Source organism: Leptodactylus fuscus, chromosome 5 (genome assembly GCF_031893055.1).
Source record: "Leptodactylus fuscus isolate aLepFus1 chromosome 5, aLepFus1.hap2, whole genome shotgun sequence".
Classification (NCBI taxonomy): domain Eukaryota; kingdom Metazoa; phylum Chordata; class Amphibia; order Anura; family Leptodactylidae; genus Leptodactylus; species Leptodactylus fuscus.
In genome coordinates, this window is record NC_134269.1 from 156,193,950 (window position 1) to 156,214,200 (window position 20,251).

The 20,251-nt window shown below is 42.7% G+C and overlaps 1 protein-coding gene across 1 annotated transcript in view; it reads right to left on the minus strand.

Moving 5' to 3' along the window:
- The window catches only part of LOC142203618 (dynein axonemal heavy chain 3-like), a 927,911-nt gene that overhangs the window by 136,993 nt on the left and 770,667 nt on the right, over nt 1-20,251 (minus strand). Inside the window, exons 63-65 of the mRNA XM_075274510.1 lie at nt 16,919-17,122; nt 13,570-13,700; nt 8,366-8,558 (exon numbers count right to left, since the gene is read on the minus strand). Coding sequence (XP_075130611.1) covers nt 8,366-8,558; nt 13,570-13,700; nt 16,919-17,122 — 528 coding nt within the window. The remainder of the gene's footprint in view (nt 1-8,365; nt 8,559-13,569; nt 13,701-16,918; nt 17,123-20,251) is intronic.

A 20,251-nucleotide genomic window follows, 5' to 3' on the forward strand; every position in this document is an offset into this window, starting at 1 on the left:
CTTTAGCCAGGTTGTGACGGTGTGTAACCCTAACAACACTAAGTGGGATACACATTAATAGTCAGTCTATGTACGCTAAACGTATCACTGAAGTAATTTTTTTTCCCTCTCCCCTAATATAAGAAAGGAACAGACATTAGACCTAGACCGGGGTTCGAGGCTTGAAAAAATCCAGTATTATTTGTTCTTCATGATGTGAAATATGTGTTGAAAAGCAACCCAAGATGAAGTCAGCCATGTGTGCCAGTGTGTTACTTGGCATGCCTTTGCTGGCCCCAACTGTAAGGGTCACTCTCCATTTCCTCCATTTTCCACTCCCCTTCACACCATTTGTGGTGAAGCAATGGGATGCACTGAAGTGCACCCTCTAGCCTCGTGTGGGATAGGGACATCAGATGCCACTCCAACCCCCTCGTCTTCCTCCGCCAGCCAACGGTGCGAAGATAAGAGGAGTGTGCTCTGAATGTTTTCTGCCTAGCAGAGGCTAGTTCTCACTTACGAAAATGGCCCCACTTTGACCTGTATATCAGGCACAATGGTGTAGGTTTCAAAGAAACATGGCACCAACAAGTTGGAAAACGTGGGCCATGCGTGGACCGTGTTTGAGTCTGGCAAGCTCCAGATCTGCTACCAGGTTCCAGCCATTATCACAGGCGCAAAAATGCCAGGCCCCAGGTGTAGCAGGGAAAAAAAAATGCCATCTCAGCCAGGATGGCATCCCTGACCTCGGAGGCACTGTGCTGTCTGTCCCCCAAGCTGATCAGTTTCAGCACGGCCTACTGACATCTCCCCATGCCAGTGTTACAGTGTTTTCCGCTAGTAGCTGGGGTGGAGGTTGCAGCTTCGTAGGGTTTCAGTCTACTCCTGCCATGAATTTTGGCCTGGGAGAGGAGATAGGCCACCCCAGTTTGCACCCGGGGAACAGACTCCACCACATTCACCCTGCCTGTCATTAAAGATAAGCACTGCAGCATCCCTGACCACAGGCGCTTGTCCATGTGTCGGTGGTCAAGTGGACCTTGCAGCAAAGCGCAGAGCTCTGGGCCCGACTGATGTTATGGGACACATGCAGGCGCAAGGCAGAGACAGCACACCAAGAGAAGTAGTAACGGCTAGGCCCAGCATAGGGAGGTGCCCCAGCTGCCATCTGCTGACGGAAGGCCTGGGTCTCCAGAAGCATAAACAAACACCAACATCTCCAGGGCCAGCAGTTTATCGATGAGGCTGTTACAGGCTTGGGCATGGGGGTGGGTTGTATTGTACTTCTGCCTGCAATGAAAAGCTTGGGAAATGTGGAGTGGCTGGGAAGAGGCGCATGATGGTGCAGGCCAAAAGGGCGCATGAGGGTGAACTCCCCAATGTGTCAGAGATAGGTGTGTAGGTGTCCTTGCATCATATACTTGCACCATATTTGGCTTTGGAAGTTAATTTTGTGCCAAAAAGTGGTTAAGACAGCGATCCCTCAGCTACTCCCGTTACACTGTCTATTGAAGTTACCATCTGTGGAAGTGGACCACCATTTCTAAGATCCCAAAGGAAGCAGGCAAGAGATGTGCAGTTCAGAAAAAAAGATGAGAAAATAAGTTTAGGCTGTAGAGCACAGAGGGATCGGAGAGGACAGAGCTGGTGTCGGCCAGGTATTCCCACAACATGCGCCTATACTTGTCCCTCCTGGTGACACTAGGCCCCTGAGTGGCAGTAATTTGTCCAGGGGGGCCATTAACGTGTTCCAGACCTAGGAATAAGTCTTCCAACAGGGTAGAGTTTTGCATGCCTTTGCTTCTACCCACTGTTTTTGCTGCTTAGCTTCCCTCCACATCTACTCTGCTTTCACCCCTAAACATCACCCCAGTTTATGCCTTTGCTTCTACCCAGGTTTTTTGTTGATTTAGCTTCCCTCTACATCTACACTGCTTTAGCCCCTAGACATCACCCCTGTCCATGTGGGGTCGGTGGCCTCGTCATCCACCAACTCCTCTTCCAATTGCGCACTGCCCCCTTACTGCAAACCGCACATGACCACAGCTTGCCTTGATGGCAACTGTGTCTCATGATCCCCACTTAGGTCCAGACAAGTCGGTGGCGGGTCCAAAACCCCAAAATTGGAAGGAAATGGCAGATGCTGCAGTATTTCTAACACCTGTTCCTGGTGCTCGGGCCTGGTCTGTGTTGTACCCTGCACCCTGCTTAACGCATCTGCCATATCCGAAGTTGTGCTGAGCGCATGCTAATGTTTCGTGTCCAGTGCAATGGATGGGATGGGATTTCACATAAGTCTGCCACCCATGGCCACTCATGGTTGAGCAACTGAGGAAGTTGACTTTGACGAACCCGAGGGTTTTGGAGTTGGAACTACATCAAAGGTCTGTGCTGCTCACACACTCTGCTCAACACATGATATGTTTAGTGCCAGCAGTGTGGAGACGTCGCACAACAGCCGTTGTTCCAGCAGGTACAGGCGTTGTAGGAGTGCATAGAGGCTAGCAGCGGCAACTATACACTTTAAAAACTATCCGCACAAGCGCCACACTTTCACCAGTAGCTCAGGAACATTGGGGTACCTTTTTCAAAAGATTAGCAGCAATGAGTTAAAAACGTGGCCCAGGCATGGAATATGTTGCAGGCTGCCAAGCTACAGAGCCAATCCCAGGTTACGGCCATTATCACACATGACAACATGCCTGGGCCCAGGTGCAGTGGCAAAAACCACATTGCCGTCTCATCGAGGATGGCATGACTCACTTTGTAGGCAGTGTGCTGTCTGGCCCCCAAGCTGATGAGCTTCAGCACGGCCCGCTGACGTCTCCCCACACCAGTGTTGCAGCGTTTCCAGCTCGTAGCTGGGGTCAATTTAACAGCGGAGGAGGGTGGTGTTTCAGCCCTCCTCCCAGGAATGTTGTGTGGGGAGACAAGTCAGGCCACCACATTTTGCGACCCGGTCCACGCCTCAACTACATTCAACCACTGTGCCCAAATTGAAAGGTAGCGTCCCTGTCCGCATGCACTTGTCCATTCGTAACTGGTCACATGGAACTTTAGGGCTAAGCGCTGAATTTAGGGACCGCCTCATGTTTGGGGGAAAGTGCTGGTGTGGACGGCACAGTGCGGTGGCGCAGTAGACACTCTGCCCAAAAAGGGCAGAGTGTCCCCCAGCCGGGATTCCAACATCTCCTGGGCCAGATTTCTTGAGATGAGGCCGTTGAAGCCTTGGGCATGTGGGTGGGTTGCGCTGTACTTTAGCATGAAATGAAAGGCTTGGGAGATGGGGAGTTGCTGGGAAGAGGCGCATGATGGCGCGGGCAAAAGGAGAAATGGCAGGAAAAGGTGAGGATAAGGGTGAACTCCCCAAAGTGTCAGAGGCAGATGTGGAGGTGTCCTGGCTCCTGGTCTGGACTGCAGCGCCAGCCCTGTCAACAGTGGAAGAGGCAGTGGCCGCCAGGCCAAACGACGATTATCCTGCGCTTGCTCTCACCCACTGAGCCCAGGGCTTGCCTTCCAAATGATGGCACCCGCAAGAGGTGGTGAGATTCCTCTCCGCAGATCTCCAAACCATCTTGGACTTGCAAATTGCACTAAATTTGTCATGTAACTGACATGTATATGATGAGTCTATCCATTGTCTGTTCATTTTGGTGAAAGTCAGCCTGTCAGCTGACAGACAGCTGTGCTTGTCAGTGATGATGTCACCGGCTGCTTGTACCCCCAGTTTTTCCTGCTTAGCTTGCCTCCACATCCACACTGCTTTTGCCCCTAGACATCACCCCAGTCCATGCCTTAGCTTGTACCCCCAGTTTTTCCTGCTTAGCTTGCCTCCACATCCACACTGCTTTTGCCCCTAGACATCACCCCAGTCCATGCCTTAGCTTGTACCCCCAGTTTTTCCTGCTTAGCTTGCCTCCACATCCACACTGCTTTTGCCCCTAGACATCACCCCAGTCCATGCCTTAGCTTGTACCCCCAGTTTTTCCTGCTTAGCTTGCCTCCACATCCACACTGCTTTTGCCCCTAGACATCACCCCAGTCCATGCCTTAGCTTGTACCCCCAGTTTTTCCTGCTTAGCTTGCCTCCACATCCACACTGCTTTTGCCCCTAGACATCATCCCTATCCATGCCTCTTCCCCTAGCCATAACTCTGCCACCCCTGGAAACTCATGGTGCAGAAACTTTGGTTGCTGACTTTGAGGAACCCTTGGGTTTTGTAGATGGAACTCCATCAAAGGTCTGTGCAGCTCACACACCCTGCTCAAGATATGGTATTGTAGGGTTTCAGCGTGTGTGAATGACGGACAACAGCCTGTGTTTGGACAGATGTAGGCCTTGCTAGAGTGTTTTTAGACTAGCAGCGACTCCTGTGCACTTGCAAAAGTGGGCGCACAAGCGCCGCATTTTCAACAGTAGCTTCGGTACATTTGGGTATGTTTTTAAAAAACTTTGCACCACTAGGTTAGACGTGGGCCAAACATGGAACGTGTTGGAGGCTGGCAAGCTCCAGAGCCACTACCAGGTTCCAGCCATTATCACAGGCGTAAAAATGCCAGGCCCCAGGTGTAGCAGGGAAAAAAAAATGCCATCTCAGCCAGGATGGCATCCCTGACCTCGGAGGCACTGTGCTGTCTGTCCCCCAAGCTGATGAGCTTCAGCACCGCCTGCTGACGTCTCCCCACACCAGTGTTTTAGCGTTTGCCGCTAGTAGCTGTGGTGGAGGTTGCAGCGTCGTAGGGTTTCAGTCTACTCCTGCCATGAATTTTGGCCTGGGAGAGGAGATAGGCCACCCCAGTTTGCACCCGGGGAACAGACTCCACCACATTCACCCTGCCTGTCATTAAAGATAAGCACTGCAGCATCCCTGACCACAGGCGCTTGTCCAAGTGTCGGTGGTCAAGTGGACCTTGCAGCAAAGCGCGGAACTAAGGGCCCACCTGATGTTGAGTGACACGTGCTGGTGCAAGGCGGGGACGCCACACCGGGAGAAGTTGAGACGGCTAGGGACGGCATAGTGAGGTGCCACAGTTGCCATCAGGTCCGGGAAGGCGGGAGTTTCAACAAGCCGGAACGCCAACCTCTCCTGGGCCAGCAGTTTAGCGATGTTGGCGTTCTAGGCTTGCGTGGGTGGGTGGTTAGCGGTGTATTTCTGCCGGCGCTCCAATGTCTGAGAGATGGTGGGTTGTTGTAAAGAAGCGCCTGATGGTGCCTTTGATGGTGCAGGAGAAGGAGATAAGACAGAAACAGGGGAGGATGAGGGAGAAGTCAACAAAGTGGCGGAGGCAGATGAAGTGATGTCCTGGCTCGTCCTCTGGAGTGCATCGCCAGCACTGTGAGCAGAGGCAGTGGCATGAACGGCGGGCGACGTTTGTCCTGCCGTTGCTGCCTGCCACTGATTCCATTGCTTGGATTCCAAATGACGGTGCATTGAAGTGGTGGACAGGTTGCTCTTCTCAGGGCCCCTACTCGATTTCGAGAGGCAAATTGTGTAGACGACACTATATCTGTCCTCGGCGCATTCCTTGAAAAAACTCTACACCTTCAAGAAACGTGCCCTCGATGGGGGAGTTTTTCTGGGCTGGGTACAAAAGGGAACATCTTCGGACATTCCGGGTCTGGCCTGGCTTCGGCAAAGCAGCTGACCTCTGCCTCTGGACATGTCTCTGCCTCTAGCTACCCTTTTTGGTGCTGCACCTGCCTCAACATCCACACTACTTTCCCAGCTTGACATCTGCCTTGTCCAGGTGGGGTCGGTGTCCTCGTCGTCCACCACCTCCTCTTCCAACTCCTGTCTCGCCTCCTCCTCCTGCACAATGCGCATGTCAACTGGCTGCCCTGACAGCAACTGCGTCTCATCGTCGTCGATGAGGGTGGGTTGCTGGTCATCCGCCACCAAATCGACCGGAGATGGAATGGAGGAGACTCTAGTGTTTGAGCATCTGGACACAGATACTCGTCTGTTAGGTCCGTGGAATCGCGAAATGGAGGGGCAGGTTGCGGTACAGTCAAAGGAAGGGAGAACAGCTCTGGGGAGCAGGGACAGTTGGGGTTATTGTTCTGAGAAGATTGGGAATTTTGGGTGGAAGGAGGACAAGACTGTTGGGTAAGAGGAGGTAGAGGCTGACTGGCTGGTGGACAATGTGCTTTAAGCGTTATCCGACAGCCATTGCAAGACCTGTTCCTGGTTCTCGGGCCTACTAATCTTTGTACCATTCAGCCTAGTTAATGTGGAACTTTTGTGCAAAGCGCAGAACTTAGGGCCCGCCTGATGTTAAGGGACACACGCTGGTACAAGGCTCAACTCACCCTAAGTGCCAAAAACACTGCTGGTGCAAGGCTCTACTCATGCCAAGGGCCTCAATCTCTGCTGGTAGCTCAGCTTAAGGTCATGTAACTTTGTTTGGAAGGGCTCATGTTAAGGGCTAGAAAAGTGAATTTTGGAAGGTCTTACCACATCACACACACACACACACACACACACACACACACACACTCAAAATGACAGTTAAGGGTGAGGGCTTTTGGAATTCCCATTGCCTATTCCATTTGTGGTTGTCATGGGGAACGTGATTTAAAGGGGTGGTTGTTACTGTTTGTTGAGCTTAAATTGGGGTTTGTGTCCATCCATTTGGGGAGTAAAGAAGGTTTCCAGGTATTTTCCCACTTTGATAGAGGTTTTTTTGAATGTGGAAAGTGTGTAGTTGTTAGGCAGTGATGTTGGGGTAATAGAGGGTCTTTGGTGTGTTAGATGCCCCCAGGCATGCTTCCCCTGCTGTCCCAGTGTCATTCCAGAGGTGTTGGCATCATTTCCTGGGGTGTCATAGTGGACTTGGTGACCCTCCAGACACGGATTTGGGTTTCCCCCTTAACGAGTATCTGTTCCCCATAGACTATAATGGGGTTCGAAACCCGTTCGAACACACGAACATTGAGCAGCTGTTCGAATCGAATTTCGAACCTCGAACATTTTAGTGTTCGCTCATCTCTATTAAATAATAAAAAATTAAATTAATCAATATGAATAGTGAATAGATGAGTCCATTGTGAGGTTTGGGATGGGACAGAGGGTGTCAATTAAAGGGGTTTCCCCATCTCATTCCTTCAGCTTTTTGCATGATATCTCCTCTTCTCACTTCCTGTATTTCTCTCAGCTCTCTCATAGTGCCCCAGCTTGCTAAATGGGGCACTATGAAATATCACAATACTTATGGAGCTCAGATAATATGCACATGCTTGTAGAGAACTGTGTGTTTACATAGAGAGATAACAGATTGGATTTTATCAGCAAACTGTAATTAGCTGAACTGATTGTTCTGCCAGCAGAACAGTGAGTGATGTCACTTTTCCTATCACACAGGTCTGTGGTTATGGAAACGCCGTGTAAACAATTGGAGGAACAAGTTAACATAGCAGGAAAACAAAGCAGCATTTTTAAAGCAATATATTTAGGAAAATCTTCAATTCATATAAATTACCAGTATAGATAGGATCCTTGAGATGGGAATATTCCCTTAAGCTGGAGTGGTGTTGACTAGTGCAAAATATTCTACTTGCTGTGGACTCTCATGAAAAAACATATAGGGAATCTCCTATTGCAACTGTGAGATGAACAAGCCAAGTAATCAAAAACTTAATCTTTATTCTCAGGAAGTGCAACAATTCTGTGACTACTGACGGTACTGCAAGACTTTATAATAAAAAATAACTGTACTGTAGAAAAAAATTACTTTGGCACTGGAAAGGAGATCTGACCAGTATATCTGTAACACTATAGGCAAAACAGCCAAAGCACAGTGCAGAGCTTCTTCTCTAGTCTGATGATTTTTCTGCTTCTCTTTCCTCTAAAATTGTTAAATACAACTAAGCTCTGCCCCAGAGTCCTCCCCTCCAATATTTCTGTAGTGCTATTGCAATTCTGATGTTTTTTTCCCCCTATCACTGTACTGGAGTTTCTTCTCTTAGCTTGATGTATCATAAAATGGCTCTTTTGCTTCCTGCCCAGTATCCTATATGTTGATATGACTTCAGCATTGTAACCTCTCCACCCACCACTCATGATTAACTGAGAGGCTGGTAGGTGATTCCATAAGCCCACCTAGGTCACAGAGTCCATGTAATCCTCCTCCTATGCTCTTTTTCCATGTTACATGTGGCAGTCATTCTAATTTAGACTGAGACAGATTAGAAAAGTTTTGATTTCATCATAAACTGAAAAGATTGAACTTTTTGGTCAAAAACAGTTTATGCAAAAGTGGTTTGCTCATCTCAAGCCATCGCTTTTAAAAAAAAAATTGAATTGTTGTTTGTGCATTTCTCCTATTATTTAAAGATTTCGAAAAAACAAAACAAAACAGGGATTGAAATTATGTAAATTGTACATACTGGTCTGTAGCCATCTCTGGTTTCATCAATTTGTTTCTCTGTCTTAGCAGTTATTTCTTGCTTCTCCTGGATCTCTTGGGATAACTTTTTGCTTGAGGAAAGAATGTCAATAGCTCTCTCGTCCTCCAAGATGTTTCCTTCCGACAAAGATAAAACTTCCAAAATCTGATCTTCTATCTCTTTCAACTGTTTTCTATAAAAGAAATGTTATTTATATTAGGAATCATGGAAATAGTGCATGAAGGATTCCAGCACAGTCTAGGCAGCTATTTCTGTCTATTTGCCGTGTGACATATTCCCAAGTAGGCCCTCACAGTAATTTAATTGTCATAGATTCCTAAGCATGTCAAATTCCTGCTCAACTGCTTACAAATTTTGCCTCAAGTGAATTATTTTATAATAGACTCCAGGAAGAATTCATCAATGTTTGACTGATTTAATTCTTTACCTACACTTAAGACTCATAGGCATATAAAACCAATACAATATATGCTTATAACATACAACCAGAGATCCTATTTTCACGTTGCTGTTTCATTTATCCTTTACATTGTTCATTTTTTTTAATTTCATTAACACTTATCACTTGTTTGTCATATCTTAAATATAGAACTGAACTTGGCACAGGAACAAATGAATATAAACCTTACAACAATCTCCTCTGTTCAACAGATGTCAAGTGAAAATATCTGCTATGACAGTTCTGTAATTCTGTTTATATACTGTAGTTGGCATGGTATAAAAACAATGAGCGTTTGGGTTTTTGCAGTCTGTCAGTAAGTCCATTGAGGAATTCTGTAGACAACCTCTAACCTGGCAGCACCAAAGGGTAACATTTACTGTCACAGTAAACAACGATTTAGACCTTGGCGCCACGTTGCAAATACAGTGTTTTGGCTATGGAGGAAGTGCTGTGGCAAAAAATGCAGCATATTACATTACCTTCAAAGTGGATGGGATTCTGGCAGAAGAATTGTGTTTTTGTAAATCATGACAATTGCATGATAGTTATACCTAGGGAAATGCTGAAATTTTCCACATCCTATTAATATTATAAAGTTTGTGAGTTTGGATGTTTGTGGGTTTGTGTGTTTGGATGTTTGTTACTCAATCACGCAAAACCCGCTTGACCGATTTAGCTGAAAGTTTCCACAAACATAGTTAATACACCCGATTGCGCAATAGGCTACTTTTCGTCATAATAGCGCACATACGTTTGTGCCAGGACCCCCACAAAACCCAAACTCACACCACCATCTCTGCAATCTCACACACTTTGGACCATAGCAAGCCACAAAATTCATATTGCCCTCTACAGCCTCGCCCCTAACCCCACACAATCACATTCACATATACTTTACCACTTTGCCCCTCACCTTAACGATACTCCAGGAGGCTCTCTTTAACGTTCCGGAGCAGCCATGTTTGCCGACCCCCACCGCTCTGACAATCCGCGACACCGCCCACCCATGTCAATACCCCTAGGCGGTCTAATAAATGCAAAAAAAAAAGTTTAAAAAAAGTAAAAAAAATATATATATAAAAAAAAAGGATTAAAAATTCAAATCACCCCCCTTTCCTTAGAACACATATAAAAGTAGTTAAAAACTGTGAAACACATACATGTTAGGTATCCCCGCATTCAAAATCACCCGCTCTACAAAGCTATACAAATATTTTTCCTGTTCGGTAAACGCCGTAGCAGGAAAAATGGTCAAAAGTGCCAAACCGCCGTTTTTTCACTGTTTTGATTCTGATAAAAATTTGAATAAAAAGTGATCAAAGCAATAACATTTCCCGAAAATGGTAGAACTACAAAGTACACCCAGTCCCGCAAAAAAAAAAAGATGCCCTATACATCCCCGTACACGCACGTATAAAAAAGTTACGGCTGTCGGAATATGGCGACTTTTCAAAAAAAAAAATTTTTAACACAGTTTTGGATTTGTTTTTAAGGGGTCAAAATGTAAATAAAACCATATAAATTTGGTATCCCCGGAATCGTAACGAAACACAGAATACAGGGGACATGTCATTTTGGTTGCACAGTGAACGCTGTAAAACCAAAGCCCGTAAGAAAGTCGCAGAAATGCATTTTTTCTTGAAATCCACCCCATTCTGAATTTTTTCCCTGCTTCCCAGTACATTATATAGAATAAATAATGGTGGCATCATGAAGAAAAATTTGTCCCAGGAAAAATTAAGACCTCATACGGCTCTGGGAGCGGAGAAATAAAAAAGTTATGGGGTTTAGAAGGAGGAGAGTCAAAAACGAAAATCAAAAAATGCCATCGGCGTGAAAGGGTTAACTTCAAATACTTCTGTCCCAAAGTCACTATGTAAAGTTTCTCACAACACCGTATAGCAGCTCAAATACAAGTTAACTTCAACACAAAAGTCTCACGTATTCTCTGAATTACAGTAAAAACAAGATACAAACTTACATTTCATATCCCATACCTTATACACAGTACGAAAACCTTACCCACACCTGTATATACCCACTTCTACAATCACCGCAGACGAAGTCGCGGGTACCAGCTAGTATAGGTATAATAGAAGCAGAAGGCCCACTGCAGAAAAAACATGATGTGTTTCCGCTACAGACTTTTCGGCAGGTATAATTGACATGCTGCAATTTGCAAAAAATATTTTGGAACTTGCAGTATTATCACCGCAGAGTTTTTTCCGCAATGTGTGGATGGGATTAGCCAGAATCTTATTCACTTTGCAGGTAATGTAAAACACAGCATTGTTTGCTGCAGCCAAACCACTGTGTTTCTGCAATGTGGAGCCCCGATCTAAGAGTGGGACAGCATAACACATAATTAACGGTTATTAAAACAGACTGTTCAGAAATGGTGACAAGTCCTCTACAAAGTCATGAGTAAATGTTTTCTTATATATAGTGAATTTTTATTTATAGCTATTCTCTAATTTGCTCTATTTCTAGAGGAACCATGATTGTCACCAATCTATATGATTTAGGTTAGCACCACTTATTCTAATACCTGTCTAAAAGGGTTGTAGTGCTGAGATCCTAAATTTGTTGATGTTGTATGTATGCAGAGCACATTTTAAACTCGGAAAAGTTCATTATGCTGGATGGTGTTCCCTTCCTGAGCTGCCAATTGTCAATTTAATTTTGGAGGGGAATCCTCAGCAAAGGTTAGATTTAAAACTGGGATTAATATACGGCTGGGTATTGATCAGGATCACAACAGCTGTATTTAAAGAGAGGGGGCAACATCTTGGTCTCCTAGTATTACTCATTTATTAAAGTTAGAATTACATACAGACTTCACTTTAATCTATTTCTTCCACTATATCTGAGCTACTCTAAAATAAAATGATATTCATATGATATGTAATTTACATTAAACAGTTTTCATGTAAACCATCTTACTGTTTCCAGACCTTTCCTTCTGCACGACTCACTATATTCCAAATTTATGAAAATTCTGTTAAATGTGGAAATATTTATAGATATGGTTTGGAAATATACAATATGCTCTTTGCCATATGTTAACTAATGTTTCAGATTTTGCTTCACAGTAATTCTAATCTCATATTCTGCTGTACCAGTAATCTTTAATAAATGCATTGACTATACCATGTTTTCAAAGAAAATAACGTGTAGTTTGATTTGGGCAGTATTACAGGTTATTTAGTGCATTAGATTGCCATGCCTTTCATTATTATTCATGAGTCCATACAAAGTTTTTTTCTTTTCTCCGCACAAGGCATAAAGACATTCTATGGAGGAAATTGCACATAATATCATAACAAAATGTTACGCCAAGTAAGTCCAAGCAAAAGAAGGAATTAGCATAAAGATTGTTAGGCTGCATTGTCATCTGCATTGTGAGTGCTGTATATAATTAAAGCCCCAATATAGTGTCAAATCTGTTGTTCAATATCCTTCAATAGAGCCCCAATTCATGCAGTGTGGTCGGCCTGGATTCTGTGGTGGTCCCATCTTTTTGAGAGTAGGAATTATACTGCATTCATCATTATTGCCATCAAATTTGACAAAACTGCTTACAGAGCCTCCAAGTTAAATTTCCAATACTCATGCTGTCTCCATCTGAAGCAAAAAGTAATTTTCTAGTTAACCTAAATCAGAAAATTTGAGAATATGTGGCTTAAAGTGTATCATGAATTTGCTATGTGTAGTAAAAATGCAGCATCAAATTTTTTCACTACATATATTGCATGTAAGCGCTATGGGGTATTAGGATCAGTGTTTAGAGATACATCTGGGGAAGTATTCAGGGATAGCTATGGTCAAGGACAATCATATTTGGTCATATTTATTATTCATCTGTTCACCATACCCTCAACATCATCCATTTGTTCTATCATCTGAGTATCATTATCATCATTCATCGATTCCATCACCTAATCACCACCGCCATCCTTTTCCAGTAATCTATTCTTGTTACCCACTAGTGTTCTCATAAGGGTTTTATATTTTCCTGGGATCAAATCTAACCAAGGGGAACATCGGCTTTGAGTTTGCATGTTTTTCCTATGTTTGCGTGGGTTTCACCAGATACTCCGGTTTCCACCCAAATACCAAAAATATACATATAAATAAATAAGATTCCCGTAAAAACAAATGACCCTTGTAGGAGTGAAGGTGGAGCGCCTGTACAACAGCTACTAACTCTTCTACCATAATGCTCCCTGTGCTTTGAGTCCATTGTGTGAGAAAAGTTCATTGCATGTCCACTTACAAGAGTGCCCAAACATCTCCCTCATCCAGATCTTATATCTGATAGATGGTTCCTACTTCTGAAGGTAAAAGAAATCTGTATATCAAGCTGCTTACTTTAAATAGTTATTCAGCATTTTTGTATAGTACACAAGAGCAGTACTGGTTCTCATCTACACCGCACTTTTCTGTATCATATCAAAGAGGAAATATTGTTATTGCTTAATAAAAAAATATATATTGCTTGTTCCTTCTTTTTTTGAATCAGAGTACTTTAATACTTACATGGCTGCTTCACATATGTGTATACATTAGGACATTTTAGAATCTATTCACACCTATTCACACCTGTTTAAAAAACAGGTTATGCCACCTAATAGATGTGGGTATGTGACCAACGTGGGCTCGGTTTCCTCACTGCAGCTCCATCAGCTATCTTTATAGTACATCTACCCAAGGCAAACACAACATTCATGAAAGAGAATACCTGGTTTTTGCTCCTTCACGATACAGAAGGTTTTTCCTCTCTTCTAAGTCTGTTTTTTCTTCTGCAGCAAGTATGGTTAACAGCTGATCCTCTAAACCCACAGGAGTAATCATGAAATTGATCAATGTTACCTATTAATGTGAATGTATATTTAGATATTGTAAAGTCAGAATAATTTAGAATAATGGAATTATAACAAGAAATAATCTAGAATGCATTTATACTATAATAAGTGGCTATGTTCTGTAGTTCAGTACATTTCAACAAACATAAGGGCTAACATCGGACATATTCAGTATTCTGAAGAACATTTTTCTCTCCCTGAAGTTTGATTTACAATTCTGTCAGAAGCAACTAGGCAGTAGACTAAAAACTCTACCTTTGTCTGTGTGCCGCTACTAAACACGACAATGTGTAGCCTGTTGCTGAGGAGCATCTGACAGAATAGAAAATGCCATTCAACAAACCCAGGCACGATTCAGACAGCAGTAGTTATGTCACTACTTTGCATCAGTATTTATAAGCAAAACCCAAGAACAGAGTAGAATCTACCCCAGGAAAGTGCAATAGAAAGATTTTCTCGTTCTCTTTGTATTGTATGCAGCCCAGATTTTGGCTATACCTTAACAACATATGATGGACTATTACATCATGATGTTGTGCAGGGGGGATAAACCAATTGCGACTAAGACATCTGTCTTGTGGTGGCACATTGGCTCTGCTATATCGGACTAGATTTCCTTCTCCAGGAGCATCAGCAGACAGCGATCCATTGCTATGACACCTGGGAGCCTATTGATAGCTTTAAGACCTTTCACTATGGCACTTTTATTATACATAGCCTTAGGCAGTGTGTAATAGAAGTTCAGACTCTTACGGTATACAAATCACAGATACTAGTATATATACCCCCAGCAGGGTTAATAACAACACAAATGGGATCCACCAAATCATCAAAGAGTTAAATCTGCCTAAGACATAACTTGTAATAAATATCAAATAAAATCCTTCATGATAAATTAGTGACACATAAACCAAAAACCACAACAAAGCGAGTGTACTATACACATTCCCTCTCATTTACAGAGTCCATCAGCAGCATCAATCCAAATATAACACATTGAAATGAACAAAAATGGCAGCATTGCACTAGGTTTGCTATAAGGGTCAATAATCAATGCCATCAAAATCCCAGATAATAATATAAACACATATAGAGCATAATATGAGCAGCTATTGTAGTTACTGGTACAAAAAGCCATTTTAATACATGAATATATAGAGATGAGCGAACAGTGAAATGTTCGAAGTTCGAAATTCAATTTGAGTAGCCGCTCAATACTCGACTGTTCAATCGAATATCGAACCCCATTATAGTCTATGGGGAAGAAATACTCGTTTAGGGGGAAAGCACTATTCGACTCAGAAGAGTCACCAAGTCCACTATGACACCCCAGGAAATGATGCCAACAACCTGGAATGCAACTGGGACAGCAGGGGAAGCATGCCTGGGGGCATCTAACATGCCCAAGTCACTGTATTAGGTTGGGATCCCTGTCAGCTTGCGATATGCGCGAGCTGACTTTTTCCAATGGGAATGCATTGACCAGCGTTGATTGGCCAAATGCCATACAGAGTACAGAATTCGGCCAATCAACGCTGGTTCTGCCGGAGGCTCGTCTGTGAGGAGGCAGAGTCTAAGATCGGACCAGAATGGAGACTGCTGTGGACCGATCTTAGACTCCACCTCCTCTGGTAGAACCAGCGTTGATTGGCTGAATGCTGTACTCTGTATGGCATTCGGCTATTCAAGGCTGGTCAATGCATTCCTATGCCGAGATGTAGCAGTGCTGGCCGTGCGCTCAGTTTGGCTACACCGGAGATGCAGCAGGGTTCAGTGTACACTCAGCTCTGCTACATTTCTGATGCAGCAGAGCTGAGAGTGCAGCAGGGTTCAGCGCATATCTGATGCTGCAGAGCTGAGTGTGCAGCAGGGTTCAGCGGTTCTCCGGTGTAGCACCGGTTCTCCGGTGTAGCAGTGCTGGCCGTGCGCTCAGCTTGGCTGCATCACTGGAGTAGCCAAGCTGAGCGCATGGCCAGCTCTGCTTCATCTCGTCCGGGGAGAGTCTGCATGAAGACCCCCTGAATGTAATACAAGCGCAATTGTAAGCACTGTGCTGTAAAAGCGGCCGGACCCTATAGACTATAATGGGGTCTGTGTGCTTGCCGCACACTGCCCTCACAAATCATGTCTGCATAATTCGTGCGGGCAGTGCGTGGCAAATACATGGACCCCATTATAGTCTACAGGGTCCATGCACTTTTACAGCACAGCGCTTGCAATTGCACTTGTATTCTGTTCGGGGGGTTCTCCACGCAGACTTTCCTTGGATGGAATACATATGCTAATGTGAGCCAGGGGTAAGGCTCTATTCAGATCACATGTTTTCTGTTTAACATGATTGAATAAACGGATGCAAGAAAACAGATGAAGACAGATAAACACTGATGGTCATCTACTTACATAGACAGCATTGTTAAAGAAATGGACAGAAATGGATATATATATATATATATTAAAGCAATGATGTCTATGTAAATGGATGGCCAACAATTTGCATCTTTTTTTTGCATCCTTTAAACAGATTTAAAAAATGTGATCTGAGTGGAGCCTATAACTATGAAGGAGGCATAAATCCATTTATTGTGAGGATCATGGAGGTCTTGGCAGTCAAAGTGATGTCATAAAGCAAGCACTTTGTCAACATGTATATAAAGAGACTGGCATAACCACTGCCTGTTATTTAACCATCTTGAATTACTATTACAGATGGTAGGATTAACTGGCACAACCATTGAATGCATATTTTATTACTGAGTTTAGGTCTAATGTTGTTATAAATACTCTTACCTTACCTTCCACAAGGTTTACCCTTCAGTCAATTGTGTAATATAATATAATTTTATATTCATAATATTTTACGCTGTGCAACAATACCACTTTTTAATGTGTATCCACGCAAGACAAAATATCTAGTCTTTGGTAAATGATCATGTTTTCACTGCATTATCTGCTAAAAGAAGCAGCTAGCTGTGAAAAGCAATACCGGCTCTAAAATCTAATTAGAAAAAAAATCCTCTCACATCCTGTCGGTGCTATTGCACAGCTGTATTATTTTGACATCCACATAAATACGAGAATAATACTATTAGAATTGGGAAAACAATTCCACAGTCCAATTATAACTTCACAGTACTTCATTCATTATCCCCAATGTATTTGCATTTCTACCAATTTTACTAATTCCTATAATTTCCTTGTTCAGTGGATAACAGGAGGAAAACATACTTTGACAGACACTTCAGGAAGGTAATGAGGATTTCGGAGGCGGGTGGTCATATAGAGTTTAAAATCCCTGCTGTAATGAATAACAGACTCCCCGAGCCGGATGTATTCCACTCCATTCTGTTTAAATGTCTGTCTCAGCAGTACGGGCTCCAAGATTGGATCAAGCTCTTCTGTGATATTTTCTATTAAGACAGGTGTCCCAAACTAAGAAAATAAAATAAGACGTTTTAAGGGAAGAAAAAAATTCAATCAAACCAGGCATATAAACAAAGAATCGCCGAATTAATTCAGGGAAATGCTGTCAGCCATAATGTGATGTAGTTTATGTGTTACAGCCTGGATACCATGGGAATCTGAGTGACAGATTTGTTAAGCGAATACGAAATTGCAGAGCTTTACGTTATTTATTTGCTTAGCTCCAATCCTGTAACATTTCCATTTTCTATGCCAGTAGCATCACTATATAGATAAAAAAAAGAAAAAGCGCTATATTAAAGTAGGTGATATAACTATGAATTGAATATGTGCAGAGAGCTGCAAGCTGTCAAAGTGCTTAATATGAGAGATTTGTCAGCTGTTTGCTTTATCGATTCCCCTTGAACAGAATGTCGCTGGTGGCCTTTGCTTTATTCCTGTAGAGGTCATGTGGTTTAAAAGCACCAGAATAAACTCTTGCAGCGAGAGTAATGTTAATGAGTGTAAGGTCACAACAATCAGATACAGAAGTGTAATAAAGCAATGACAACACTATGGAAAAAGTGAAAAAAAAAGCCTCAAGTATAATGAAAGCCATGGATTTTTATTTTCTAATAGGAGGCAACGATGACAAATCTGTTATTGTAGTGAACGGCTTAGAGTATTGATGGCATTTGCAGTACATACAAAGCAGCAAAAGATATCCAACTTTAATTAATGTTTTTTTCTGTTTAGTTACTATAGTAGAATACATTGCAAACATCTTCTTAAAATAATACTCAAGTTAAAATATATACATAAAATCCCTACTAGTGCACAATATGTATACTACCGTCATGTCCTGTATGGGGTACAGTCTGCGTAGCCATAAGTTCAAAGTTAAATTACTGGGGTTTCCAACTATAGGTTTACTACATCCTTTCCCTGTTGTATCATAATATATTTTATACTGCGGGAGTTGTAGTAGTAGACTGCAATGTGTTTTTTTCTAAACCCTGGTCAGCAAAAATACTAGTGTTTATTCTTATCATATCCCACCTAGGCTATTGCAACATCCTTCTCTGTGGCCTTCCGGCTAAGACTGTTACACTGCCCCTCCCCAATTCATCTGCTGCACAGCTACATTATTCCATTTCTCCCATTCCCTCTCCTCTGCCTCTCCCTTCTGTCAGTCTCTTTTTTGACAACCTTTTGCCTGGTTAATTCAATTCAAAATAGTAACAACGACATACAAGTCCATCCATAACCACTATACATCTCTTACCTTATCATCTGTTGTCTCTCTACATATAATCTTAGCTCTACACAGAACCCCCTTTGTCTCCTCTTATCTCCTATTCGGTATACCTCCTGCCTTCTCCCATTTACAATTTCCCTGTACTCTAGAACTTGTTACCTCCAACACCTTAGACTACCTCCTACTACTGAATCAAAAGCAAACTGAAAATACTGTACAAGAGTAGATTCTACCCTCACCTTCTTTCTCCATTTCCCCTTCCCTAGCAGATTATAAACCCTATAGTGGCAAAATTCTCTCTTTTTCTGCATTCATACAGTTAATTTATAATTTTTTGTACATTATTTATAGTAAATAAACCTTTTTTGTATGCAAAGTGCCCTGGAATTAGTGGAATTCTAAAATAAATAATAATACTTGTGAATTATGAAATACAACCCTCTTATCCAGAGAGAAATATTTTAAGTTCCACAATATGTTATACATAGCCAACCAGTCAAAGACAGGGACACAATGTCTGGTGCAAACAGGTTTATTTTGGAATACAGCCTTAACTTCAGGCAAAAATGTCAAACAAAACCCTGCTCATCTGAGCACTAACTAAACAGTAAAACGCTAACTAAACATGTGGCTTACTACCAACTACATGAAGAAACAAAATAGCATGGTATGGTCTCACCAGACTCAGTATTTCAAGACAGACCCAGACAGCTCCTCCCGCTCCCAAGATCTGTCCTGAAGTGTAGGTTCTGCAGCCTTTTATGGCCAGTAACAAGCCCAAGAACCACACCTGGGCTGAGGCATACTCAAGACTCGAACTGGACCACACATATGTCAGAAACCTGGGGGAGATATACTGGGACTCCAGCACTCTGCCTGTCACCTTCTCACAACTGCGTTTCGCTATGTAGGGCCTTAGCCTTCACTATCTTTTTTATGATTAACTCTGTTATAATAATATTCTGTTTTACTTTAGTCAGTCAACTTGGGTAAGAGTTTGGGTATCCAAGGACCAGTGTCACTATAAAACTAATATATACATAATATATTACACAACAACCTCATCAAATACAATCTTATTACTTGATTCCCAGTATGTAAATTCAGCAGTTTATTAAAGAAGTTATCAAAGAATCTTTAGTCTGAACTACAGAAACAGAAAGAAGGCAGTAAGGTTATGTGACAAGAAAATAAAGTTAGTGATCCCTGGGTATGTTAGAGAGGTTATGTGTCAGTGGAGGTCCCCTACTGATCAGCAGAAGTAAGATGACATGATGTTCCAGCACGCTGTGTATCAGAAATCTATGCTGCTATTCACGGGCTATTCACAGCCTAGAAATCTCTGCTGCTATTCATGGGATATTCACAGTTCTAAATGCAGCTATTGAATTACAGTCAGATGAAAAGTTCTTTTGGCCGGTAGTTAAAATGGGCTCTATTATTATTATCAAGCGCATCTACCCTAGGCCTACTTGTTTGTCTTTAGGATACAGTAGTCATGTGTGGCTACCAGATGTCTCACAGTAGAATTAGAAAAGAGAAATGTAATTTGCCATTTTTCTCTGGCATTGGAAACTAAGCAAAAGTCTGGCAGCCTTCTAGATATTAGCACCTTGGTGGATTCAGAGGAAATGAGTTCAGTCTGTTGCCTATGGTCCTGTAAGTGGTAATGGTAAAGTAATATAATTGATTAGACATTAATCTCTGTACTTTTTGCTATCTGACAAATTAGCATTCATACATAAGGGCTTGCCAATAGAAATTTGATCATTTTTGATGCTCAAAGCATTTTACACTGGCTGAATCTCAAGTAGGGTTTTATACAAAATTTGGCTGGGAATCCCCATATGCATTGTGTCGCCTTGGGCTGGAGAAAAACATGCATGATAATTTCTTTCTGA